General features: G+C 39.2%; 2 protein-coding genes across 3 annotated transcripts; one reads left to right on the plus strand and one right to left on the minus strand.

Annotated features, from left to right (window-relative positions):
• The first annotated feature begins 156 nt into the window (after positions 1-156).
• On the plus strand, positions 157-23,036 carry LOC112044845 (cleavage and polyadenylation specificity factor 73). Its single transcript, XM_052887972.1, has 16 exons — positions 157-383; positions 985-1,048; positions 1,883-1,980; positions 2,407-2,535; positions 3,605-3,782; positions 4,716-4,805; positions 5,246-6,161; positions 6,793-6,968; positions 15,726-15,855; positions 16,562-16,737; positions 17,406-17,546; positions 18,279-18,387; positions 18,837-19,021; positions 20,234-20,359; positions 20,510-21,589; positions 22,287-23,036. Exons 1-16 carry the CDS (start codon positions 310-312, stop codon positions 22,395-22,397), a joined length of 3,783 nt encoding a protein of 1,260 aa, XP_052743932.1. The 5' UTR covers positions 157-309; the 3' UTR covers positions 22,398-23,036.
• On the minus strand, positions 7,526-14,419 carry LOC112044846 (delta(24)-sterol reductase-like). 2 transcript variants are annotated; one of them, XM_024080823.2, is made up of 4 exons: positions 14,046-14,419; positions 10,520-10,719; positions 9,190-9,457; positions 7,526-8,725 (listed from the first exon to the last, which is right to left on the minus strand). In XM_024080823.2, the coding sequence occupies exons 2-4, from the start codon at positions 10,706-10,708 to the stop codon at positions 7,578-7,580; spliced, it is 1,605 nt and encodes a 534-aa protein (XP_023936591.2). In that variant the 5' UTR covers positions 10,709-10,719; positions 14,046-14,419; the 3' UTR covers positions 7,526-7,577. The 2 variants fall into 2 exon arrangements, with proteins under 2 accessions (XP_023936591.2, XP_052743629.1); XM_052887669.1 differs by having other exon boundaries at positions 14,042-14,419.
• Positions 23,037-23,577: the final 541 nt, after the last annotated feature.

A 23,577-nucleotide genomic window follows, 5' to 3' on the forward strand; every position in this document is an offset into this window, starting at 1 on the left:
AACCTGTGGCCACGTATGTTGTGGAGGCAGGCTGGAGGCAGTAACTTTATTTGTCATCTGTGGCAATAACCTTAGAGGAACCCAAAACAGGAACATTTTTAGCCTGTAATGTGACCATTGACGTAAGTAAGCAATTGACATTGACATTGAACTGACAGTTGACAGTGATTGACACATGACAAAAGCCGGGAAGGGAAGCGTGAGCGTGTTGTTTTGCAATTCAAAATTAAACTTAAATTCAATTTTATTTATTAAATACAACTAAATATAGATATAAATGTGATTATTTAAAAAGAGGAATTAATAACTATGACTACTAATCCACGGAAGGGGACTGACCCCACACCTCTGGAAGAAAGTGATCAACTTACAATTAGACCTTTGTAAATAACATTTTTATTATTATGAAATTCAACAAATATTGTACTTTAAGTTAGATTAATTTAACAATAATGGCCGTATCTGTATGATTTTCTATTAATATAGAAGATTAGAATGTAAATTGTAGTTTTATTAAACACTGACTGTATAAAACACCTTTGAATTAAAATTAAGCTTATCAATAGAAAATTCTGCTAACGTTTAAAGAGAGAAGATAGTGGTCTGAGGTCTTCTGATATCTTCTGATTTCTCTTTTCTTTGGCTCCTAAATTTTTCAAATTATTAAAATTAAAAATTAAGTAAATAAGTTGTTTGTAGGTTAGGTACACAAGTTATACTGGAAACAATAAAAATAAATTTAGAGACTTGATATTATGAAGTACTCAAATTTATACTTAATATTATAAAATGGTAAAGTCTGTGGTATTACAGGGGGTAATCTCTTAATCTTTTTATCACTAAAAAGCCATGGTATTTGTAAGTTTCATAGAGTATATTTTCAGCCCATATGCTCACAGGAACAGGAACTATGAGGGTGGAACTGTGGGGCATCAGCTATTACAATATATAAAATTTGTAAAACTATAATACATCTGTTTGCAGAGGGGCGGGGCAAGAAGTAGGAAGGTCCTGCATCATGTTAGAGTTCAAAGGGAAGAAAATAATGGTTAGTATGAATATAATACATTAGAGAAAGTATATTTGCCTGAAAGAAAACTATGCTAACATCTAAGTTGAAGCACACTTTACTGGAAAAAAGCCTATTCATTAGTCTTTAAACATACTCAGAGGCACAATTATCTGCCTACTTTAATATATACGCATCATATTCAAGTGGGTGGGTAATTGTGCCTCTGAGTATATAAGTGGTCTGTGGCAGGACACTCAGACAAGAAGACTGCTTCATACTTTACCTTCCAATTACAACAATACACTTCACAATTGGTTAATATGTCTCATTTCAATATTTTTCATCAAGGAAAAAAATTATTTATTATTTTATTATAAACTTGCAAAGTCTGTTTCTTTGAATGTGCTAATCTTAGAAATCACTAGATGAATTGAAATAATATTTTTGTATTGGATAGTAGAGTAGTGAAGGCTATAGAGGATAAACAGTTCTACTTCATTACACACTCGGTCGAGTGGCAAGATGAGCCGCGAGGCGAAGTACAGCACGAGTGTGTAAACAGTGTGCTCATAGTTTGTCTCGCCACTCGCGGGGCTCGCGTTCATAGCGGGCACGGGATGTACGAGGTATTAAAGTTACATATAATAAAAAATAAATCATCTATAAAGAATTTCCCAAAATTTACCCCCAAGGGCATAAAATCATGGTATAAAGTTTGCCAATCAATCATCAAAATCCATTTTTAAAATCGGTTAGAAGTTTAAATAGATTATAGATATGCTCCAAACATTTTGTTAAGTTCAAATTAAAATTAATTAATATGAAACATAATCATGCAATTTTTTTTGATAATAGTCTTTTTAATTTCAGTTGGATTGTGGTATTCACCCTGGGCTTTCTGGAATGGATGCATTGCCTTTTGTGGATTTAATAGAGGCAGATGAAGTTGACTTACTTTTAATATCACAGTAAGACTTTTTTCATTATTCTTGTATTTCTTTGAATAAATTAAATAATTTGGTCTAATCTCATCAAGAATAGATATAAAATAGAGTACCTAAACATTGGTACATAACTTGTTTGTAATAGTTGCATCTGTTGCAATGCATCTTAATCTATGTTTTTTACTAAAAGTGTATAGAGATTGGTACATAGTGGTACATAATTTTTTTTTTAATGTTTCAAGTTATTTGTTGTTACACTATATAAAACTATTTTTTGTCCCCTCTGCGTCCATTTCACAACATCTATTTTAATTTTATAACATGCTTTGTATACCTACTATGTTTTAATTATTTTCGTTGTACTTGTTTTTTTTTGTGCAATAAAGTTAACTAGTTAGTAGTTAGTAGTTAGTAGAAGTTTTTTTTATGTAAAAAATGTCTTTGTTTCAGTTTTCACCTAGACCACAGCGGCGCCTTGCCGTGGTTCCTGACAAAGACGTCATTCAAGGGCCGGGCGTTTATGACGCACGCTACTAAAGCTATTTATCGATGGCTTGTTTCAGATTATATTAAAGTCAGGTAAATATTTAGCATATGATCTCAAATTATGAACAGAACATAACTGATATATATGTATAGTTATTTAATTTGATTGGATAACTGAATATTATAATTTCAATCAGCTTTCAAAATTGTCTAATTGTATAGGTGTATGATAAACCACTGAATTGATTTGGCTGAAATTTGAAAAGGGGACAGATTACACACTGGATTTACACAAAGGCTGTATTTTATCCCAGAAAATCTATGGTTCCCTCGAGATTGTTAGAAACTGAATCTCACGCGGATGAAGTCGAGGGCGTTTTATAGTATAACATAATAAAAAAAAATAGTCAGGATTGTTTTCTAGAATCTTAAAAAGTCAAAAACAGGGTGAAATCTCTACCTTCCCTGATTTGTACTAATTTTTTGATTCTTGCAGGAAGCTAAAAGTTTCAAACAAGTGTATATATTCATAATATTATTATATTCTCCCGACCGAATTTTTCAACTACGGCGGCCAATCTCAGGAGATTATAGTGCACAAGTGTGTATCCAAGCTCAGGTGCACTCTCTCTTCTCTCACTTTCATAGTCCGATGGGACGGCAGACTGACACAATCAGTGAGAAATCAGTTACAGGGCTGATTTTATATGCTCTCCAAGTTACGGGGGTGTACTAACACCGCTAACTTCCCAACTCGTTCTTCTTCTTCTTCTTTCCTGGTCCTTTTCCGCACTTGGCTACTAGGGGTCGGCCGTTGTATGTAGGTCCATTTGGTGCTGGTCCCCACTGGAGTCACTCCAACCAACCGAGCTTGCTCCAGAAGCTTAGCAGGTCGCTGAACGCCTCATGGAGTGTTTCTGGGGATCCAATGTTTGCGTTTTTCAGATACAAATCTGCATCTAAGCATAACATATACCGAGGTTTCCTTTTCCTCCATGCATGCTCTGCACAGAGGACTGTCGGTTATGCCTATACTCCAGGTTGCTATTATGAGAACAATACCATAATTAATCCCTGGATTGTACAGAGCTGAACCAATTTACCACGAGACCAATGAGGCAGGCAATGCGGCAATGGTATTATAATAAGTGTTTGTCGACAGCAACATATCAACAGAACAGATGCTGTACACGGAGTCAGACCTGGAGAACTCGATGGACCGCATCGAGACGATCAACTTCCACGAGGAGAAGGACGTGCGCGGCGTGCGCTTCTGGGCGTACAACGCCGGCCACGTGCTCGGCGCCGCCATGTTCATGATCGAGATCGCCGGCGTCAAGGTTACTCTTGCTTTTCATAATAGTTACAGTTAACGAATTGTTATTGAGAGGGTAATCTTGTCATTCCATGTAGGGATGATCGATATTGGGAAGACATCGATGTTAACATCGAATCAAAAGTGTCGATGTACGATAAATATCGATCGAAAGACATCGATATTTCTAAAACATCGATGTTTTTAGAAACAAATAAAACTGTGTATTATATTTATGAAAAATAAATGTACTCTTACTGAGACACCCAGAAATCACAAAAATAATAAGAAAAAATCAATATTCCCAGAATATTTAGGGACACTTTGTAAAAAAAAGTAGTCATCTGCTAATGACTATGCAATATTTAGTATTTAGAAGCTAGTACACCTACTGCACTAGACCGACCTAGACCTAGACCGCGCCCAAAAAAATAATTGACGTTTCGCTATTTTATTCTGGTAACATCGATGTTTCGACGATATCGATGAATATCGATCATCCCTAATTCCATGGAATCACTCATGGAATGGTGCCGAGTCCATCGTGTGGCAGACAAAAGTCGCCGAGCAGATCACAGGACTTGTGACAGATTAGTAGGGTTAAGGATGTCCATGATAGTTTATGTAGATAGTAATATTTAATATTTTTCTATTTGTATTTATGTGTCATGATTTCCTTTTTTGTGTTTTGCCAAATAAAATCTTTCTTTCTAGTTAACTAACGCTTTCCCTTGTCGGCTTGTGTTGTTCTCTCGGCCTAGCCAAATTCCGAAATAAACGAATCGTTACTTATATCTAAAGGCTGAAAATAGACAAATTGTAATACTTTGAATAGTCTTCTCACTAACTCATATCTACTAGGTGAGAATACACGAATCATTTCTTATGTCTACTGGATGAGAATACACTAATCGTTACTTCGATGTAATCAATATTAAAAAGTATTTATTTATTGTAGATACTGTACACGGGAGATTTTTCAAGACAAGAAGATCGTCACTTGATGGCAGCAGAGATACCCACCGTCCACCCAGATGTGCTCATTACTGTAAGTATTCTATGTAACGATTATTTTTTACTAAAACGTCATAATGATCAGCCCTGCATTTTTGTCGTTTTATTCCTTATACAATGCTCGCATGTTATGACGATCTATTTTGCATAGTTAGTATGCTACATCCTCTCATAAATTATAGGTAATTTATAGTTAATTAGTAAGATTTTCTTTAAAATATTTTAAATTGGCACAGGTCTTGTAGGAATGAGAGATGAGTTTACTATAACCTTACGTACATAGTTACTGCTAAACCATATAGTTTCATTTCATATTCATGACGCTCGATTTTTCATTTGAATTAAAAGGTTATTCACAAAAATACAAGTGTAGCAAATTCTGAGTGGAGTTTAGGATCACACGCGATCTTTTTCCATTTTTAAGCCAAGAAACCTTATAAATAGTCGAGAGTTTAACAATAAGTTGTTTCACAGGAGTCCACATATGGCACTCACATACATGAGAAGCGCGAGGAGCGCGAGAGCCGGTTCACCGGTCTCGTGAGCGACATCGTGCAGCGCGGCGGCCGCTGCCTCATCCCCGTGTTCGCGTTGGGTCGAGCGCAGGAACTGCTACTCATATTGGGTAAGAGTCCACATATGGCACTCACATACACGAGTAGCGAGGAGCGCGAGAGCCGGTTCACCGGTCTCGTGAGCGACATCGTGCAGCGCGGCGGCCGCTGCCTCATCCCCGTGTTCGCGTTGGGTCGAGCGCAGGAACTGCTACTCATATTGGGTAAGAGTCCACATATGGCACTCACATACACGAGTAGCGAGGAGCGCGAGAGCCGGTTCACCGGTCTCGTGAGCGACATCGTGCAGCGCGGCGGCCGCTGCCTCATCCCCGTGTTCGCGTTGGGTCGAGCGCAGGAACTGCTACTCATATTGGGTAAGAGTCCACATATGGCACTCACATACACAAGTAGCGAGGAGCGCGAGAGCCGGTTCACCGGTCTCGTGAGCGACATCGTGCAGCGCGGCGGCCGCTGCCTCATCCCCGTGTTCGCGTTGGGTCGAGCGCAGGAACTGCTACTCATATTGGGTAAGAGTCCACATATGGCACTCACATACACAAGTAGCGAGGAGCGCGAGAGCCGGTTCACCGGTCTCGTGAGCGACATCGTGCAGCGCGGCGGCCGCTGCCTCATCCCCGTGTTCGCGTTGGGTCGAGCGCAGGAACTGCTACTCATATTGGGTAAGAGTCCACATATGGCACTCACATACACGAGTAGCGAGGAGCGCGAGAGCCGGTTCACCGGTCTCGTGAGCGACATCGTGCAGCGCGGCGGCCGCTGCCTCATCCCCGTGTTCGCGTTGGGTCGAGCGCAGGAACTGCTACTCATATTGGGTAAGAGTCCACATATGGCATTTACATACATTAGTATACACAAATCGTTACTTATATCTACTAGGTGAGAATACACAAATTGCTACTTATATCTAATAGGTGAGAATACACGAATCGTTACTTATATCTACTTGGTGAGAATACACGAATCGCTGCTCATATCTACTAGGTGAGAATACACAAATAGTTACTTATATCTACTAGATGAGAATACACAAATTGTTACTTATTTACTAGGTGAGAATACACGAATCGTTACTTATACCTACTAGGTGAGAATACACGAATCGCTACTTATATCTACTAGGTGAGAATACACAAATAGTTACTTATATCTACTAGATGAGAATACACAAATTGTTACTTATTTACTAGGTAAGAATACACGAATCGTTACTTATATCTACTAGGCGAGAATACACAAATAGTTACTTATATTTACTAGCTGAGAATACACGAATCGTTACTCATGTCTATAGGATGAGACTATACGAATATTATTTACATCTTTTGCGTTCAATTTTCACGTCTAAGCATAAACGAATTGTAAGTCGTATCTTATTAGTGAAAATACACATTTTCAATTAATTTATTCGTCATCGGGCCTCACAGTAAGTTGATTCTGCTGCAGACGAGTTCTGGTCGTTCCACCCCGAGCTGCAAGACATCCCCATCTACTACGCGTCGTCGCTGGCCAAGAAGTGCATGGCGGTGTACCAGACGTACGTCAACGCCATGAACGACCGCATCCGGCGGCAGATCGCTGTCAACAACCCCTTCGTGTTCCGACACATCTCCAACTTAAAGGTTGGTATGCTTCCGAGGTTCGTTATAAACTATTGTTGTACTCACTCGTGAAACAGTTTTTCGGACAAATTTGAGGTTAACAGGAATATTTTTGATGTTTTAAAAATTTATACTATTTAAGATCATCGGTTTCTTAAGAAAAAGTTTTCTAGTCTCGATATTCTTCATTTAGATTGCCTTGGCAGACTTTTGTTGATATAATCAAATTGTAGCAATTAAAATTTACCTTGTTAATTGGTTGACCTTAAAGGTGCAATTCTTTAGATCTGATGACAACACAACTTCGTATTTAGTTCCCGTAGGAATACAGGGATAAAATATAGTTTATAGAACTCGGGGATAGTGTGTAGCTTCCCTACAATGTAAGGACTTTTCAAATCAGTTCAGTAGTTGCAGAGCCAATTCAAAACATACAAACAAACAATCAAATCTTTCCTCTTTCTAATATTAGTATATATAGAACTCTGTACAATCCTCTGAATGTGAATAATGAGCGATGACCATTGCATTAGATTGACCATTGCTTCCTATTGCAACTCTTCATGATTTAAAAGAGGTTTTAAAATAAATATACTGTAGAGTGCGACTTTATTAAATAAGAATATTTAACTATTCTGATATAGCATACTCTTCACCGATCGCGAATACATCTATTTCTGGTTTAACTTTATCGTACAAATGTGGAAACGCTCCCTCTGCTTTGTATTTCTTCCTAACTATCTCGTAAAGTGTCAAGTCGAACATTTCTTCGAACTCTTTTTTAGTCATGAAGATATCCGCGTACAGGAACGAATAACCGCCGACGTCTCTCGTGAATTCCTCCATTTTCCTCATCGCATAAACTGGGTTGTAGGGCTTCTTAGCTTTCACCTTTCCGGGAACGCCGTAAACCCCCAAATCGTTGTACATCGTGTAATTTGTTTTAGGGACTATGTATTTGCCTTTCGGTCGACGTAACTGCCCCGACATTGGACCGTGGTCAATAATTTTACACGGATACACGAGTAATGGGAATTTGTCAAACAATTGGCTGGCTACTTCAATCTGTTTTTCTAATTCCTGGATAGGGAGGACAATGTCTTGGAATACTTGCTTAGTGAAAGTATAGGCTCTGACGCCTGGGGTTGTGGTGAATTTTAGAAACGCCGGCTTTGGGGGTAGCAGCCATCCAAATAAAGTTCTGAATATTGGATCGTTTCCAAATGAGATCATATCTTCCACGACCCAAAAGATTGGTCTGTTGTGCCTCAACAAATAGTCTCTCAAAGGTATCAGTTCAACGCTTTCTCCTTTTTCGAGGAACGATTCGACGTGTTTATAGAACCAGGGCTTGTACCATCTCGCACAGTGATTGACGGTTATTTTTCTGTCATAGTCTGAATAGTCCCCGGTCATGATTACAGCTTTGTCTTTACTAAATATGGTCCCTTCTATGTAGTCTGGGTGGTAAGATGGGTTGGCTTGGTTAGCCCCTGATATATCTCTTAGCATGTTGCAGTAATTCGTCTGACCTTCAACTGGAATGTACTTGATTTTTATGTACGGTTTTATTTTGACTATTTTCAAGGTCAAAGCTACTAGGAAACCTAAGCTGCCGTGGCACCACGGTAAAGCTTTATAGAGGTCAGAGTATTCGTTGTTCGCTGTGGCGGTGACCAGGGAGCCGTCGCCCAGGACTACTTCGTAGCTCGTTATGGTTTCGTGGTAGAGGCCGGCTTTGTGCGAGTGTGTCGACATACCAGTGCCAAATGCCAATCCTGAAAAAGGAAATTTCAGTGATTGAAATAAAATACGATTCTGTATACCTTACTTGTCTGAATTTAGACGTAATCATATGATACAAAATATGCAATTTGGCACAGATAAATTATAGTCTGAAACAGAACATACTAGTAAGCACTTTTTTTTCTCTTCCGATAATGACACGGATCCCATAAATCTGGATGAAACCGTTGAGCGTCTGTGACTTTCATTGGATATTTAACTTTATATGAAAAAAATAAAGTTATAATTATGTGCATCCCTGTGATAATAGATCCATAAATTATGTGACTAAACAATAACGCAGGATAATAAGCTTTTCATGGACACTAAAATAAAACATTAAATAAAATCTCCATAGTTATTTTAAAAATTTAAAATTTTAGATCCATAAGCTTGATATGGTCTCCAAAGTGTTCGACAAATGTGATAAATAAGATGATTAGTACTTAATACGTACCTCCCAAAGTAGCGTCAACAAGTTCAATAGTAACAGCCAAGGAGTAACCCTTAGGTATCAGATACTCGGTTATATCTCCAATAGTGACCATGGGTTCCACCCTGACCGTCATGGCTGTCTCGTCCAGCTCCAGGATATCGTACAGTGGTATGGCCACTTGATGGTGTAGATGCTTCTCAAAGAACGTGATGCTGAGAGAGAGCCAGTTGGGTCGCGACGTGCATAGGAGACGACGATCTTTTGGAGGAAGCTTGTTCCATTGCTGGACCTTTAATAAATGATATACTTGATCATTGTTAAGTGTCTTCATAGTCATAGTTAACGCTAATTTTGGATATTATTAAACATATTTTTATACAGATAGCTATAGGCTATGTTAAGAACAATATTATGTTTGTGCTTCATTAAAATTGGACGCCGGGAATAAGTGTTATTCTTTTCTTTCTTCTTGCTTTATTCGAAACAAGAGTAAAGTGTAATCTAGAATTTAAAAAAACAGTCTATATAGATATTTTTTTTCAAAACCAGACAAATCACTTGGTATATTATGATGCAGACGATTTAGAAGTGGACTAAATGTGTTTGTTTATTTTTACTCCACAAAATAAGATGAAAACTGATTGGCAACCATAACTTTACGACCAGTATACAGCAACAGTGCTTGGTGGCAGAAATTAGCTTGGCGGTCAAAACTATCAGTTTGTTTATGTATACGCAAACTATGAACTGTTTCAACCAAGACAGTACAACGTCTGTCGGATCTGTTTTGTACTTAGCTCCTTACCAAGGTCTATCACCATACCATTGCATGTAACTCTCGCACCGCTTGGAATTTCAAAATCTATCAAATATTTTTATCGTAATTAGATAAAAATTTACAATTTTAGCTTCCTTACATTAAATGTGACTATTTTCAATAAATGAACTATAAACATAAACGCACAAATAACAAAGATATTAGTGATTTTGTTTGAACGCCCATACAAATCAGCGAGCCAACGACGTCACTAGTTCGTGCCATTTTGTATAGAGCGTTTTTCAGGGATCCGCGGCAGCGCCGCAAATCTGACTCTTTAAATCCCTGTAACTCCGAAAGTAATGATCGCAGATATCCTGTTACTTTTAGAAAATTGCTTTACTATTAGCATACTTTTAATTTATATACAATTTAAAAAACTGTTTTCATCCCTATTGCAGAAATATAATAACGAAGAACTTCCTGCAATTGACAGTCCTTTCCGCAGTTGTCCTCCAGGATCATGTCTATTAAGTTCCGCAAACACCACAACCATGTCTATTTGTCTAGTTATTGTCAAGTCTTGTTGTTTACCTTCCCCTGTATCTCCTTCACCGCTTGTTCGTGTCGTCGCGGCTCGCTGCTCAGGCCCCGCACAAACGCCTTCAAATGCAGAAATACTGTGAACAGGAAACTCGCCGGCAGACAGAACGCGCACACTACAAACTCCCGGTTGTCTTCTAGCCATTGGATTAGGCGCTTCTTGAGCCAGTTTGGCATCATGACTATGTTATCTGTGGAAGCAATGTATTTTTTTAAATAGGTTATTGGTTAGATTTATCTATTCCTGGAAGTCGGATTGCCTTTGGATGTGGTAGTATGTTGATATAACAAACGTCTTTGTGTGTTATATAAAGTCACAACTCACAGCAGAATAGGCTAAATAGTGATGTTAAATTATTTAGATTTATACGGACATATAAAACATCGAGTTTTTTTAATGTGTTGACTTTATTACACGTTTAGCGGACGTCCGCCATTACGGCCGCGTGAAAATCAATGTAGACCTTCAACCCCTATTTCACCCCCTTCTATTTACATTTCCGCATGTTTTATATACATATAATAAATAAACCACTAATCATTTTACAAAAATATTACTCAAAACATGAACGATTTATATTAAAAAAAACTTTAACCCTTTAAGGGCAACATTTTGAAAAATCTTGAATTACACTACCCTTCCCTTTAGGTGTGAAATATGCGACAATATATAAATAAATAATAAATAATAAATAAATAAATAAGCCGTTTATTCCATATCTAAATTTACATATCTAAATTTACATATCTAAATTACATTTCAAAAGTTGTTAGTAGTCTGTTAGCAAGTTTTCTTAAATTATGTTAGTAATATTAGTTAGTAAGTTCTTATTAAATATGGACCCCTGAAAGGGTAAAGGCCTCCTCCATCTTCTTCCACAACTCCCTGTCTTTGCCAGATTTCATCCATTCGTTTCCGGCTATCTGAATGATATCATCAGCCCACCGTCGGATTGGTCTTCCTACATATCTTTTTCCTAATGGACCTTTCCATCGTGTTGCTTCAATAGGCCATCTTTTGTCTACATATCTTGAGATGTGGCCGGCCCATTTCCATTTAAGTGTGAGTGCATGGCTAAGAGCATCGGTCACTTTAGTTTTTTGTCTGATGGTCACATTCTTCACTTTATGAATTTTCCTAATCTTCAACATGCTTCTTTCCATTGCTCTCTGAGTACATTTAATTTGTTGTTTTGTTTTGTTTGTAAATATCCAGGTCTGGCAACCGTATAGTAAGCATGGTAAAAGACACGAATCGAAAACTACTTTTTTCAAATGCATGTCGTAATTTCCTTTAAGGACTTCTTTCTGTGACCAAAATTTTTTCCAAGTTATGTTGATTCTTCTTGTTATTTCATCTTCGTTATTGAACTTGTTAAATGATAGCTGTTTCCCCAGATATAGGTACTCGTTTACATATTCCATGTTATTTCCTTTTATTTCAATGTGCCTTTTATGGCTATTAGTCATTATCTTTGTTTTGCTTACATTCATTTCCAAGCCAATTTTGGAACTTTCATCATCAAGTGATCTCATCATTTCTTCTAGGTCTTTAGAGGTTTCAGCTATTATGACTATGTCGTCTGCGAACCGTAAATGATTTAGATAGCACCCGTTTATTAACACCCCCTTGTTTGACCAGTCTAGCTTCTTGAATATATTTTCGAGTACAGCGATGAAAAGCTTCGGTGACAAGGGGTCTCCCTGTCTAACTCCTCTTTCTATTTTTATCTTTTCTCCTCTTTTTTCCAGTTTGACCTTACTTGTACTGTTTGTATATATATATTTTAAGATGTTAATATATTTTTGATTTACATTTGAGCATCGTAAGGCATTCCATATCGAACAATGGCTGATGCTGTCGAAGGCCTTACTGTAATCAATGAAGGCCAGATACAGAGGTCTGTTGAACTCTCGGTACTTTTCTATAATTTGTTCTATCGTCTGTATATGGTCCACTGTACTAAATCCCGACCTGAAGCCTGCTTGTTCTTTTGGTTGTAGGCAATCAATATCATGTGTTAACCTTTCCAGGAGTATCGAAGAAAATAGTTTGTAAGTGCTGGCTAGTAGGCTTATGGGTCTATAATTCCCTATGTTTAGAGGGTTTCCTTTTTTGTAAAGCAGAATTATGTCTGATGTACACCATTGTTCTGGTACTGTTTCTGTGTCCAGTACCATATTAAATAAACGTAACAGATGGTGTATCAAAATAGGTGCTCCAATTTTAAGAACTTCATTGCATAGTCCATCTGAGCCAGGGCTCTTCTCGGCTTTTAACCTCTTAATGTGTTTACAGATCTCCAAACCTTCAATTGGCTTAACATGATTTGTATCAATTTCTTCTCCGCTTGTTGTTTGTATTACAATTTCACAGTCATTTCTTTTCTGGTATAAATTATTGTAAAAGTCTGTTGCAAGGTTTATTATGTCGTTTCTTGATTTTGTTTCCATTGAGTTTTGTTCTAGTTTTTGTATCCAAGTTTTATGTGTTGTTAATTCTTTATTTGCTCTTTTGGTACTTCTGAACTTTTTGATATTCCTCGTTATGATTTCTTTCCTGTGATTTCTGTAATCCCTCTTAATTGATTTATTGGCTTGTTTGTAAATTCTGCTAAGTTCATTTTTCATTTCTTTTGTTTTATTCTTTGTGCGTATTAGTTCCGTGCGTCTTTTAATTAATTGGTCTGTCTGTTTACTAAATATATTCTGTCGTTCTACTTGGGTTCTTTTTATTGACTTCAAGCTGTCCGTTATACCCTTTTCCAGAAGGTTATAATATGATTGGATGTTGCTTGTGTCTGTCTCTATTTCTTTGTCTACCATATTTTTTTGTAAATTTTCGATGTAAGTTTTGATTTCGACTTCTGTTTTTGGAATATTTAGTGCTGTTACGTAGTTTCTTCTACTCTTCCCTACGTGATTTAAAAGTAGTGTAGCTCGCACTGGTCTATGATCAGAAGGAAACTGTATATTGTTCAGTACTTCTACGTTCGTTATTAGTTTCCAACTATTTATCATTATGAAGTCAATTTCATTCTTGGTTTTTTGGTCTGGTGATATCCATGTCCATTTACGGTTTCCTTTCTTCGTGAAAAATGTGTTCATTATAGATAGTTTGTATTCGTGAGCGTAGTTTATTAGACGCTCACCTCTCTCATTACGTTCTCCATATCCATATTTAGGACAATATATAGCCTATCTTATTCTTCAATAACATTACATCTGTTCCAAAATTCATAAAAATTAGTTCAGTAATTTAGGCGTAAAATGGTAAGATAAACTGACAGAGTTACTTTGGTATTTATTAACCGACTTCAAAAATGTTTAAAAGACTATACTTCCAGATTGAACCCATTTCATTTTTATGAAAATCGATTTAGTAATTTTGTGTTAAAATCAAAATAACTGAAATACGTTTTTAAATCTTTATGTTAAAAATGTTAATTTACTTATTCACTGTTTAATATCTCAAATTATATAGTCAAATTGTTTAATATCTGTATTACTTACTTACTTTTCGATCACTATTATAACCTTAACCTTAAAAATATTTTGTTATCACTAAACCTTGTCATTGACACTGCAAATTTAAAACTGTGATTAAATGACTATGGAAGAGTCAAAAATTATATTGATAAGGTGTTTGATAATGGGTATAATTGTTTCTGTCTGAAATGAATCAATTTGTTGATTACAAAAGGATTAAAACATTCAAAGATTCGATCGGCCGATATAAATTGTTTCCTTAATTTTTCATATTGTAGGTACGTTCTTATTATATTTCATTAGACAGAACTAATTTATAAAGACTTGATGTTCTATGTACCAGTACAAAATAATTATAATAGAGTTTAATTCCAAAAAAATATCTACTAATCTTTATTAAAAAAACGTTTATGTGTGAAAACATTGCTACATATTGATAAAGAAATTAAATTGCAATTATCAAACTTGAGTTATTTATTTATTTAATAATCAAGCAATACCACACATTAAATTATACAGTATAATAATAATTATACGAGTTACACTTATTTAATTATTTGCACTATTGTTTTAGCTACCGCCTTTGATTTTATTTTAAAGCCGGTCATTTCAGTCTCTACTTTCATTAGCCAAACTATCTTATCTATTTTATTAAAAAAAACTTTTTCTACTTCAATACTTCTACTACTTTAGTTCAAAATATGAAATTACAACATATAATGCCATATGTCAGTGTTATTCACGTACTGATAATTAATACGTTCCAATTTCTCCGATAGAATCGAAACTTTTACTTAAAAAATGTATTGAGTTTTCTGGATTGTTTTTATTTTTAATTTTAACTTTAAAAAAATGTAGAAATAATATATACCATACGGAAGTATTTTGGCAAACAACATACGTAAAACGGAATATAGCATTCTTAATTCAGCGGTAACCTTGAGCGTAGTTCAAGGTTTGATTTGATTAACTTCGCGCCGTCTGTTTCTATGGGCACCGGTACAATATGTGACTGATAAAATATCTGATAGATCGATTGAGCGGTTACGCACTTCATCAGTATTTTTGAAAATATAGATATAAAAAACTCAGACCAATTTCGGATATTACTATCCTACTAATATTATAAACGCGAAAGTTTGTATGGATGTTTGGATGTTTGTTACTCTTTAACGCCGCTACTACTGCACCGATTTTGCTAAAATTTGGAATGGAAATAGAGTTTACCCTAGATTAACACATAAGCTACTTTCGAGATCTGCGAAAACCTGATGATTTTGATGGTATGAATGTTTGTTACTCTTTCACGCCTCGGCTACTGAACCGAATCACCTGAAGTATGAAGTAGAGATAGATTATAGTCTGGATTAACACATAGGCTACTTTTTATCCCGGAAAAATCCATGGTTCCCGAGGGATTTGTTAAAAACTAAATTCGAGCTCTTCAGCTCAATTATTCAAGTATCTCTGTTCAGTTAATCAATCAATTAGGCTCATTATAGGATATAAATATACTATATATCCTATAATGCTCATAATATATATACTATATATCCTATAATTAAGGCTCATAATAGGTAAAAACCACATTAAGCCCGCCAACGTTCATTGAAGTAGCGTGACGGGTTAATCCCTTGATTAATATAAGAACAGAGACTTGCAGTGGGCTATTTATTAAGAATAATAATGGTGGCGACGAACATTTCAGGGTATCGACCATTTCGATGACATAGGGCCGTGCGTCATCATGGCGTCCCCCGGTATGATGCAGTCGGGCCTGTCGCGGGAGCTGTTTGAGTCTTGGTGCACGGACCCAAAGAACGGCGTCATCATTGCTGGTAAGGTTTTAGAACATGGAAGGGTCCAAGATCCCAGGGGTCCACGGGAGACTTTACGGGGGTTTACGTTGGTGTAGCAAAAAATGGTAGTTCACCAAAATTTCATCTGGTTTTATAGTGATTTCATACTGAATGGGGAGTTTTCTGAATTAAATAAGTGTGGTTTGATTGTACCTTGTGTTGTGAGGAGGTATCGAAAAGTAAAGGCTGGAATAAACGAGCCGTGATAGCCCGGTGGATATAACCTCTGCCTCCGGAGGGATTTCGGTCCGGGGCGTGCACCTCCAACTTTCTAGTTGTGTGCATTTTAAGAAATTATATATCACGTGTCTCAAACGGTAAAGGAAAACATCGTGAGGAGACCAGCATACCAGAGAATTTTCTTAATTCTCTGCGTGTGTGAAGTCTGCCAAACCGCATTGGGCCAGCGTGGTGGACTATTGGCTTAACCCCTCTCATTCTGAGAGGAGACTCGAGCTCAGCAGTGAGCCGAATATGGGTTGATAACGATAATGCAGGCGTCACATATAGCTGCATTAATCTACATTAATATTATATAGAGGTAAAGTTTACAGTATTGTTGGGGATAATCTCTGAATCAACTGTGCAGATTTTGGATTAGAACCCACACCCTCCGGAATCGGAGGCAGAGGTTATACTGGGCTATCACGCCTGCATTATAAACATCGCGTAATCTATCATGCAGGTTACTGCGTGGAGGGCACCCTAGCCAAGACGATCCTGTCTGAGCCGGAGGAGATCACCTCGATGTCGGGCCAGAAGCTGCCGCTGAAGATGTCGGTGGACTACATCTCGTTCTCCGCGCACACCGACTACCAGCAGACCTCCGAGTTCATCAACATCCTCAAGCCGCCGCACGTGGTCAGTTCACGTGAAATACACGTTTTCTTGCTTCGGGTTTATAATTTAGAAAAGAATAGAATATCTTTATTTGTCTATACACAAGTAATAAAATAAAATAAACAAACAGAACATACAAAAATCTGATCGTGGACAAAAAAGGTATCCACCTCAGCACGATGCCACAGCGAGCTGTGGCGCTGGTTTTCAGGTGAATTTAATTTAATTTCGTGAATCTATCCAATGAAAACCACTACTGTTCATACTAATATTATAAAAGCGAAAGTAAGTCTGTCTGTCTGTCTGACCTTTTCACGGCTTAAGTAAATGTTTAAAATTCTTTATCTTGGCCTAAATCGATGATGAGTTTAAGAAAATTTGGCTTACTTTTTTAAAGAAAATTACAAAATTAGTCATGAAATTATTTTTAAAACGTGTTTTCATAGTAATTCTAAGAAATATAGCGAAAACGTTAATCTATACGATGGGATATATGTATATTTAAAGGTTGACTTTAAAAGTGATTTGTGGATAAACCAAAGAAATTCTTATCACTTTAGCAAATCTGCCTACGATCCACTCTCTCTTAACTATGTGACACAAATGTATCTTATGTGACACAAACAAAACCTGCGAGGTTAGTTGAGAGAATATTCAGAAGTGGGATAGACAACACCCGTGTGTTGCAGGTACTGGTGCACGGCGAACAGAACGAGATGTCTCGTCTCAAGGCGGCGCTACAGCGTGAACACCGCGGCAAGCTGGCCATCCACACGCCGCGCAACACGCAGCAGCTGTGCCTCACCTTCCGCGGAGACAAGACCGCCAAGGTACCAGTCGGCTACTTCCACTTATGTGTTCCAACCTATTTATCATCTATACATCTCTTATAGACCCTTAGGTAATACTCTGCCATTTCTTTTTATGTATTTACACTTGTTTCTCATCTCTCTATCTCTTAAGACCCTTTTTGTCGGGGGGGAATAATCCTCCAGTCCTCTGCCGGCTATTCGGCATTTCCGATTTGCACTACTAAACATAACTTGTTCTTTATTCCGTGGTCAGCACGGAATCGCTGAGCAGTTCGCGCTGGCCTGTCTGATGTTATCTCACTTTTCCTTTCTTCTTTTCATCGTGCCATGTTTCGAATATTTTTAGTTTGTTAGGCCTCTAGTAATTTTACAGCGGGTTGTTTATTATTTTAGGTGTTCTGTGCTGCTATCTTTAATAGGAACCAGGAATTCCAGGACAGACTGGCAGTCTTTATATCTGCTTCTATAGACTGCTTCCAATTTGCCTTTGTACGCCTACCATTTTTAGTATACCAATAGAAGTAATTCCTGTGGGACACTACATTTACGGCGTATATATTAATTTATAAATTTCTGCTTCTATAAACCGCGTCTAATTTGCCATTGCCCTGTACTCCTTCTTTTTGATAGTTAGGTGTCTATGAAAAAATTTAAAGGGCTCATGTGGGTCAACAGACATCCGGTACAAAACTAATACATCTTTGAATATGAAACTCTAAAATAGCTGATATCATGGTGGTTGCTTCTAAGGTGATGGGGTCTCTAGCCATGGAGCCGCCAGAACCCGGCAAGACTCTTCAGGGGATCCTGGTGAAGAGGAACTTCAACTATCACATCTTAGCGCCCTCCGATCTTAACAGTGAGTCACATTTGTAATAGAAAATAGATAATCTGCAGGCTGATATTTAACGACCTATTGGCATTTCTGTAATAACTTTCACATTGAATTCTGGAACTTCATAAACTTTAGTCAATTCACAATCATTTCTAATTGTATTTGATATACTTAGGGTTAGGCCTTCCTCCGAGGTCTCCGCAATCACCCGGACTACTTTATTTTTTACGCTTGACGAGCAATTTATGATTCCAGAAATAAAAAGGCTTTTATACTTCTGGATTTAGCTTTTGTTTAGATAAGGATAACTTTAATATATTTTATGCTTTAACGTGATTAGCGAAATGAAGATGTATTGATCATAAACTATAATAATAAATGCATCATAGTTCTGAGTATCATAACATAGATTGTTTGTGTACTTGGAGTATTGTAACGTAGGTGATATTTAAATTGAATGTTGTATTCCACAGAGTATACGGAGTTGTCTCAGTCGGAGGTGTCGCAGCGCGTGTCGGTGTCGTACGGCGGGTCGGCGGCGCTGCTGCGGCACGCCGTGCTGCGGCTGGCGGGCCCCGTCGACTTCCTCACCGAGCAACGCTGGCGGCTGTACGGCTGCCTCGACCTCATCCTCGACCTGCCGATCGTCACGCTCGAGGTGTGAGGCCTTAGCGACTGGTAGTGTTCCATATAGTGCAGTCGGACCAGTGTTCCACAGGGTACAGTCTGAGGAATGTTCCACAGAGTATAGTCGGAGGGGTGTTCCACAGTGTGCAGTCGGACGAGTGTTCCACAGGGTACAGTCTGAGGAGTGTTCCACAGATTACAGTCTGAGGAGTATTCCACAGGGTACAGTCTGAGGAGTGTTCCACAGGTTACAGTTTGAGGAGTGTTCCATAGGTTACAGTCTGAGGAGTGTTTCACAGAGTACCATCGGAGGAGTGTTCCACAGATTACAGTCGGAGGAGTGTTCCACAGAGTACAGTCGGAGGAGTGTTCCATAGAGTACAGTCGGAGGAGTGTTCCACAGAGTACAGTCTGAGGAGTGCTCCACAGATTACCGTCGAACGAGTGTTCCACAGAGTACAGTCTGAGGAGTGTTCCATAGAGTACAATCTGAGGAGTATTCCACAAGTTACAGTCTGAGGAGTGTTCCACAGAGTATACTCTGAGGAGTGTTCCACAGGTTACAGTCTGAGGAGTGTTCCACAGGGTACAGTCGGAGGAGTGTTCCACAAAGTACAGTCGGAGGAGTGTTCCACAGAGTACAGTCGGAGGAGTGTTCCACAGAGTATAGTCTGAGGAGTGTTCCACAGGTTACAGTCTGAGGAGTGTTCCACAGAGTATAGTCTGAGGAGTGTTCCACAGGTTACAGTCTGAGGAGTGTTCCACAGTTTACAGTCGGAGGAGTGTTCCACAGAGTACAGTCAGAGGAGTGTCCCACAGAGTACAGTCGGCGGAGTGTTTCACAGAGTACAGTCTGAGGAGTGTTCCACAGAGAACAGTCTGAGAGGTGTTCCACAGAGTAAAGTCTGAGGAGTGTACAACAGAGTACAGTCTAAGGAGGCTTTCACAGAGTACAGTCTGGGAGGTGTTCCACAGAGTAAAGTCTGAGGAGGAGTGTTCAACAGAGTACAGTTTAAGGAGGCTTTCACAGAGTACAGTCTGTGAGGTGTTCCACAGACTACAGTCGGAGTTGAGAACTAAACTTATTATGACGCAAAAGCGTGTGACGTGCGGGAGAAAACAAGCTCGAGTGCTAATAGGATTTAAATTATGCCCGCCTCCCACTCCTCTTTCGTCTTACTAATATACTGCGCATGCGAAGACTCTGTTGTATGATATGTTTATATGTCTTGTCTGTATGCAGTGGCAGGCGGCGCCCGTGTCGGACATGTACGCGGACGCCGTGGTGGCGGCGGTGCTGGCCGCCTCGTCCCTGCCCGCGCCCGCGCACCTGCCGCTCGCGCCCAAACTAGACCGCATGCACTTTAAGGTGAGAAATAGTGGTACTGTTTTTATTAATGGTTTACCTTAAAATTTAAATAATAAAGAGGTCTGACATTCGCATATTATGTGATTTATTTTGTTTTAATTGTTTTTTGAGTGACCTTTTATATTTTGTTGCTGTAATTATGTGACGCAGGAATGCGTGATCGAGATGCTGCAGGAGATGTTCGGCGAGGACTCGGTGCCCAAGATGTTCAAGGGCGACAAGCTGCACGTGGAGGTGGACGGCAAGCGCGCCTACATCGACCTCTTGGCCATGGTACGAGTCACTGTGTATTGTAGTTGTGACGTGGCCGAGCATGGCTGCGTGGAGATGCTGCAGGAGATGTTCGGCGAGGACTCGGTGCCCAAGATGTTCAAGGGCGACAAGCTGCACGTGGAGGTGGACGGCAAGCGCGCCTACATCGACCTCTTGGCCATGGTACGAGTCACTGTGTATTGTAGTTGTGACGTGGCCGAGCATGGCTGCGTGGAGATGCTGCAGATGTTCGGCGAGGACTCGGTGCCCAAGATGTTCAAGGGCGACAAGCTGCACGTGGAGGTGGACGGCAAGCGCGCCTACATCGACCTCTTGGCCATGGTACGAGTCACTGTGTATTGTAGTTGTGACGTGGCCGAGCATGGCTGCGTGGAGATGCTGCAGATGTTCGGCGAGGACTCGGTGCCCAAGATGTTCAAGGGCGACAAGCTGCACGTGGAGGTGGACGGCAAGCGCGCCTACATCGACCTCTTGGCCATGGTACGAGTCACTGTGTATTGTAGTTGTGACGTGGCCGAGCATGGCTGCGTGGAGATGCTGCAGATGTTCGGCGAGGACTCGGTGCCCAAGATGTTCAAGGGCGACAAGCTGCACGTGGAGGTGGACGGCAAGCGCGCCTACATCGACCTCTTGGCCATGGTACGAGTCACTGTGTATTGTAGTTGTGACGTGGCCGAGCATGGCTGCGTGGAGATGCTGCAGATGTTCGGCGAGGACTCGGTGCCCAAGATGTTCAAGGGCGACAAGCTGCACGTGGAGGTGGACGGCAAGCGCGCCTACATCGACCTCTTGGCCATGGTACGAGTCACTGTGTATTGTAGTTGTGACGTGGCCGAGCATGGCTGCGTGGAGATGCTGCAGATGTTCGGCGAGGACTCGGTGCCCAAGATGTTCAAGGGCGACAAGCTGCACGTGGAGGTGGACGGCAAGCGCGCCTACATCGACCTCTTGGCCATGGTACGAGTCACTGTGTATTGTAGTGTATTTTCGTAAAGAGTGGGGAGTTTGAGAGAGGCTAGTGATCGGTTGGTGAGAACGACTTGCGTTACAAGGCGCCCGTCGTATACAAGGCCTCGTAGCGTTCGAGCCGTCCACATTTCTTGTTGTGTAATTCTTTATGGGTTACTTGGGATAGGCGGGGAGAGTGACTTGAGTGGAAAAGGGGAGTGTTTGTTAACTGTCAAGGGGCCCCTTAACCCTACACACAACGTTCACAAGTGCGTGACTCCACTCAAGTTCATTCTCTGCTATTCTAGGGTCTTATTTTGGTTACATTTTTGATATGTCATCTCTTCCGTTCTAGGGTTTGTTTTGGTTAGTTTGCTTTGTTAATTAAATTGTCCTGACAGATGTTGTAAATCATAACAATCGTTCGACATTAGTTTTCTTATTATTTGTAAACCGCTTTTTGAGTTTCCTAAAAATATAAATTCTCATACACTCGGGTGAGCTTAAGTCAATTTGTTTGTTTGAACGCGATAATCTCAGGAACTACTGGTCCGATTTGAAAAATTCTTTCGGTGTTTTTGTTGGCCCATTTATTGAGGAAGGCTATAGGCTATATATTATCCCCGTATTCCTACGGGAACGGGAACCACGCGGCGTCTACTAGTTTTGAATAAAAGAAAAAACGATGATGACTCCCTGTGTGCAGGAGGTGAAGTGCACAGAGGACGAGGGTCTGGAGCGCACGGTGCACTCGGCGCTCAGCAAGCTGTACGCCGCGCTGGCGCCCGTGAAGCCGCCGCCGCCGCCCGCGCCCTGACCGCCGACACACGCAGCGTCCAGTTACTTTACCGCTCTGAAATTGGTTCCAATAATCAGTAAATCAAGTGCATACCCAATAATCAAGATTACAAGTCGAAGTATCATCATCTCGTCATCTTATGTGGGAATTTTGTCTTGAAAGTTCCGGTTTGAAAAATTATGGCTGGCGCATTAAAGTAACCCTAATATACGGGCTAAAGTCTATTTAACTTTCTCTCTTTTGTCCCACTGCAATGAAAGAGAAAACGGTATTTATATATTTCGTTGCAGTGGGATGAAAGAGAGCATAATGTATTTGTAGGCAAATTATTATTATTATTATCTGATCTTGGAGCGCATTTTGGACTTACTGTAATTTATCGCATTACGACGTACACTTTTTCATAAACATATGATTGTCCTAATCTCTATTAAGTAAATTGAAATAGACAACAATACTTATTGTTATCTGCGCGATTATTTGGAAAGAACTTCAGAGCAAAGTAACTTGACGCAGAAAGTAGACTCTAAGAGTGAAGTGAGTTTGTGTAGTATTACCAGCAAACGGTTGAGAATTCGTGAAATGTGCGTGATTGTAATAAAATTAATTAATTATTATTATTGTAAAATATTTTTGTTAAATATAAGTTAAACATTTCCGGAGTATTTTATTTTATTTAATTAATTAACAAAAAATTATATATACTAGTACTTGTAACTTACAAGCACTTTTCAAACGTCAGTTGACTATTTGTAAATATTCTCCTATCGGTTCGCAAGGCAGGTACTGTCGAGAACCGGCAAGAAACTCTTAAAAAAAAAATACAGTATTATAATTAACAATTATTGATAACAACAATACAATTTCTTATAGTTTTACTTCCTGTGTGAAGGTGGAACCTGATCCAACGGCTTCCAAGCACACCTCTATCATTAAGGAACTCATCAATGGTATAGTAACCGGAAACTACCAACTAACTCTACAAAACCAGACCTGACACAACAGGATTGACCATTCAAACCAGAAAACCCATTCAAGACGTTCAAAAGATGACCACACAGATACACCCAATGACCGTACTATATTTATAACACAGTGTATGCCCCGGTCGCCATGCTTCTCCGTTTATGAACGCTACTGTTAATTCTTATGTTAGTTATGATTACGAGATTACATATCTAAGAGTTTTTTTTAGGTT

This window comes from Bicyclus anynana, chromosome 20, assembly GCF_947172395.1.
Source record: "Bicyclus anynana chromosome 20, ilBicAnyn1.1, whole genome shotgun sequence".
Taxonomy (NCBI): Eukaryota; Metazoa; Arthropoda; class Insecta; order Lepidoptera; family Nymphalidae; genus Bicyclus; species Bicyclus anynana.

Bases quoted from the DNA above. Each gene is read 5' to 3' on its own strand.
- LOC112044845 (XM_052887972.1), top strand. From the start codon at position 310: ATGACTACTAATCCACGGAAGGGGACTGACCCCACACCTCTGGAAGAA. The intron at 6,969-15,725 runs GTTGGTATGCTT...CGAACATTTCAG, and splicing joins GACACATCTCCAACTTAAAG to GGTATCGACCATTTCGATGA. The intron at 19,022-20,233 runs GTGTGAGGCCTT...GTCTGTATGCAG, and splicing joins TGCCGATCGTCACGCTCGAG to TGGCAGGCGGCGCCCGTGTC.
- LOC112044846 (XM_024080823.2), bottom strand. From the start codon at position 10,708: ATGATGCCAAACTGGCTCAAGAAGCGCCTAATCCAATGGCTAGAAGAC. The intron at 9,458-10,519 runs GTAAACAACAAG...CATTTATTAAAG, and splicing joins TGAAGGAGATACAGGGGAAG to GTCCAGCAATGGAACAAGCT. The intron at 8,726-9,189 runs GTACGTATTAAG...TTCCTTTTTCAG, and splicing joins TGTTGACGCTACTTTGGGAG to GATTGGCATTTGGCACTGGT.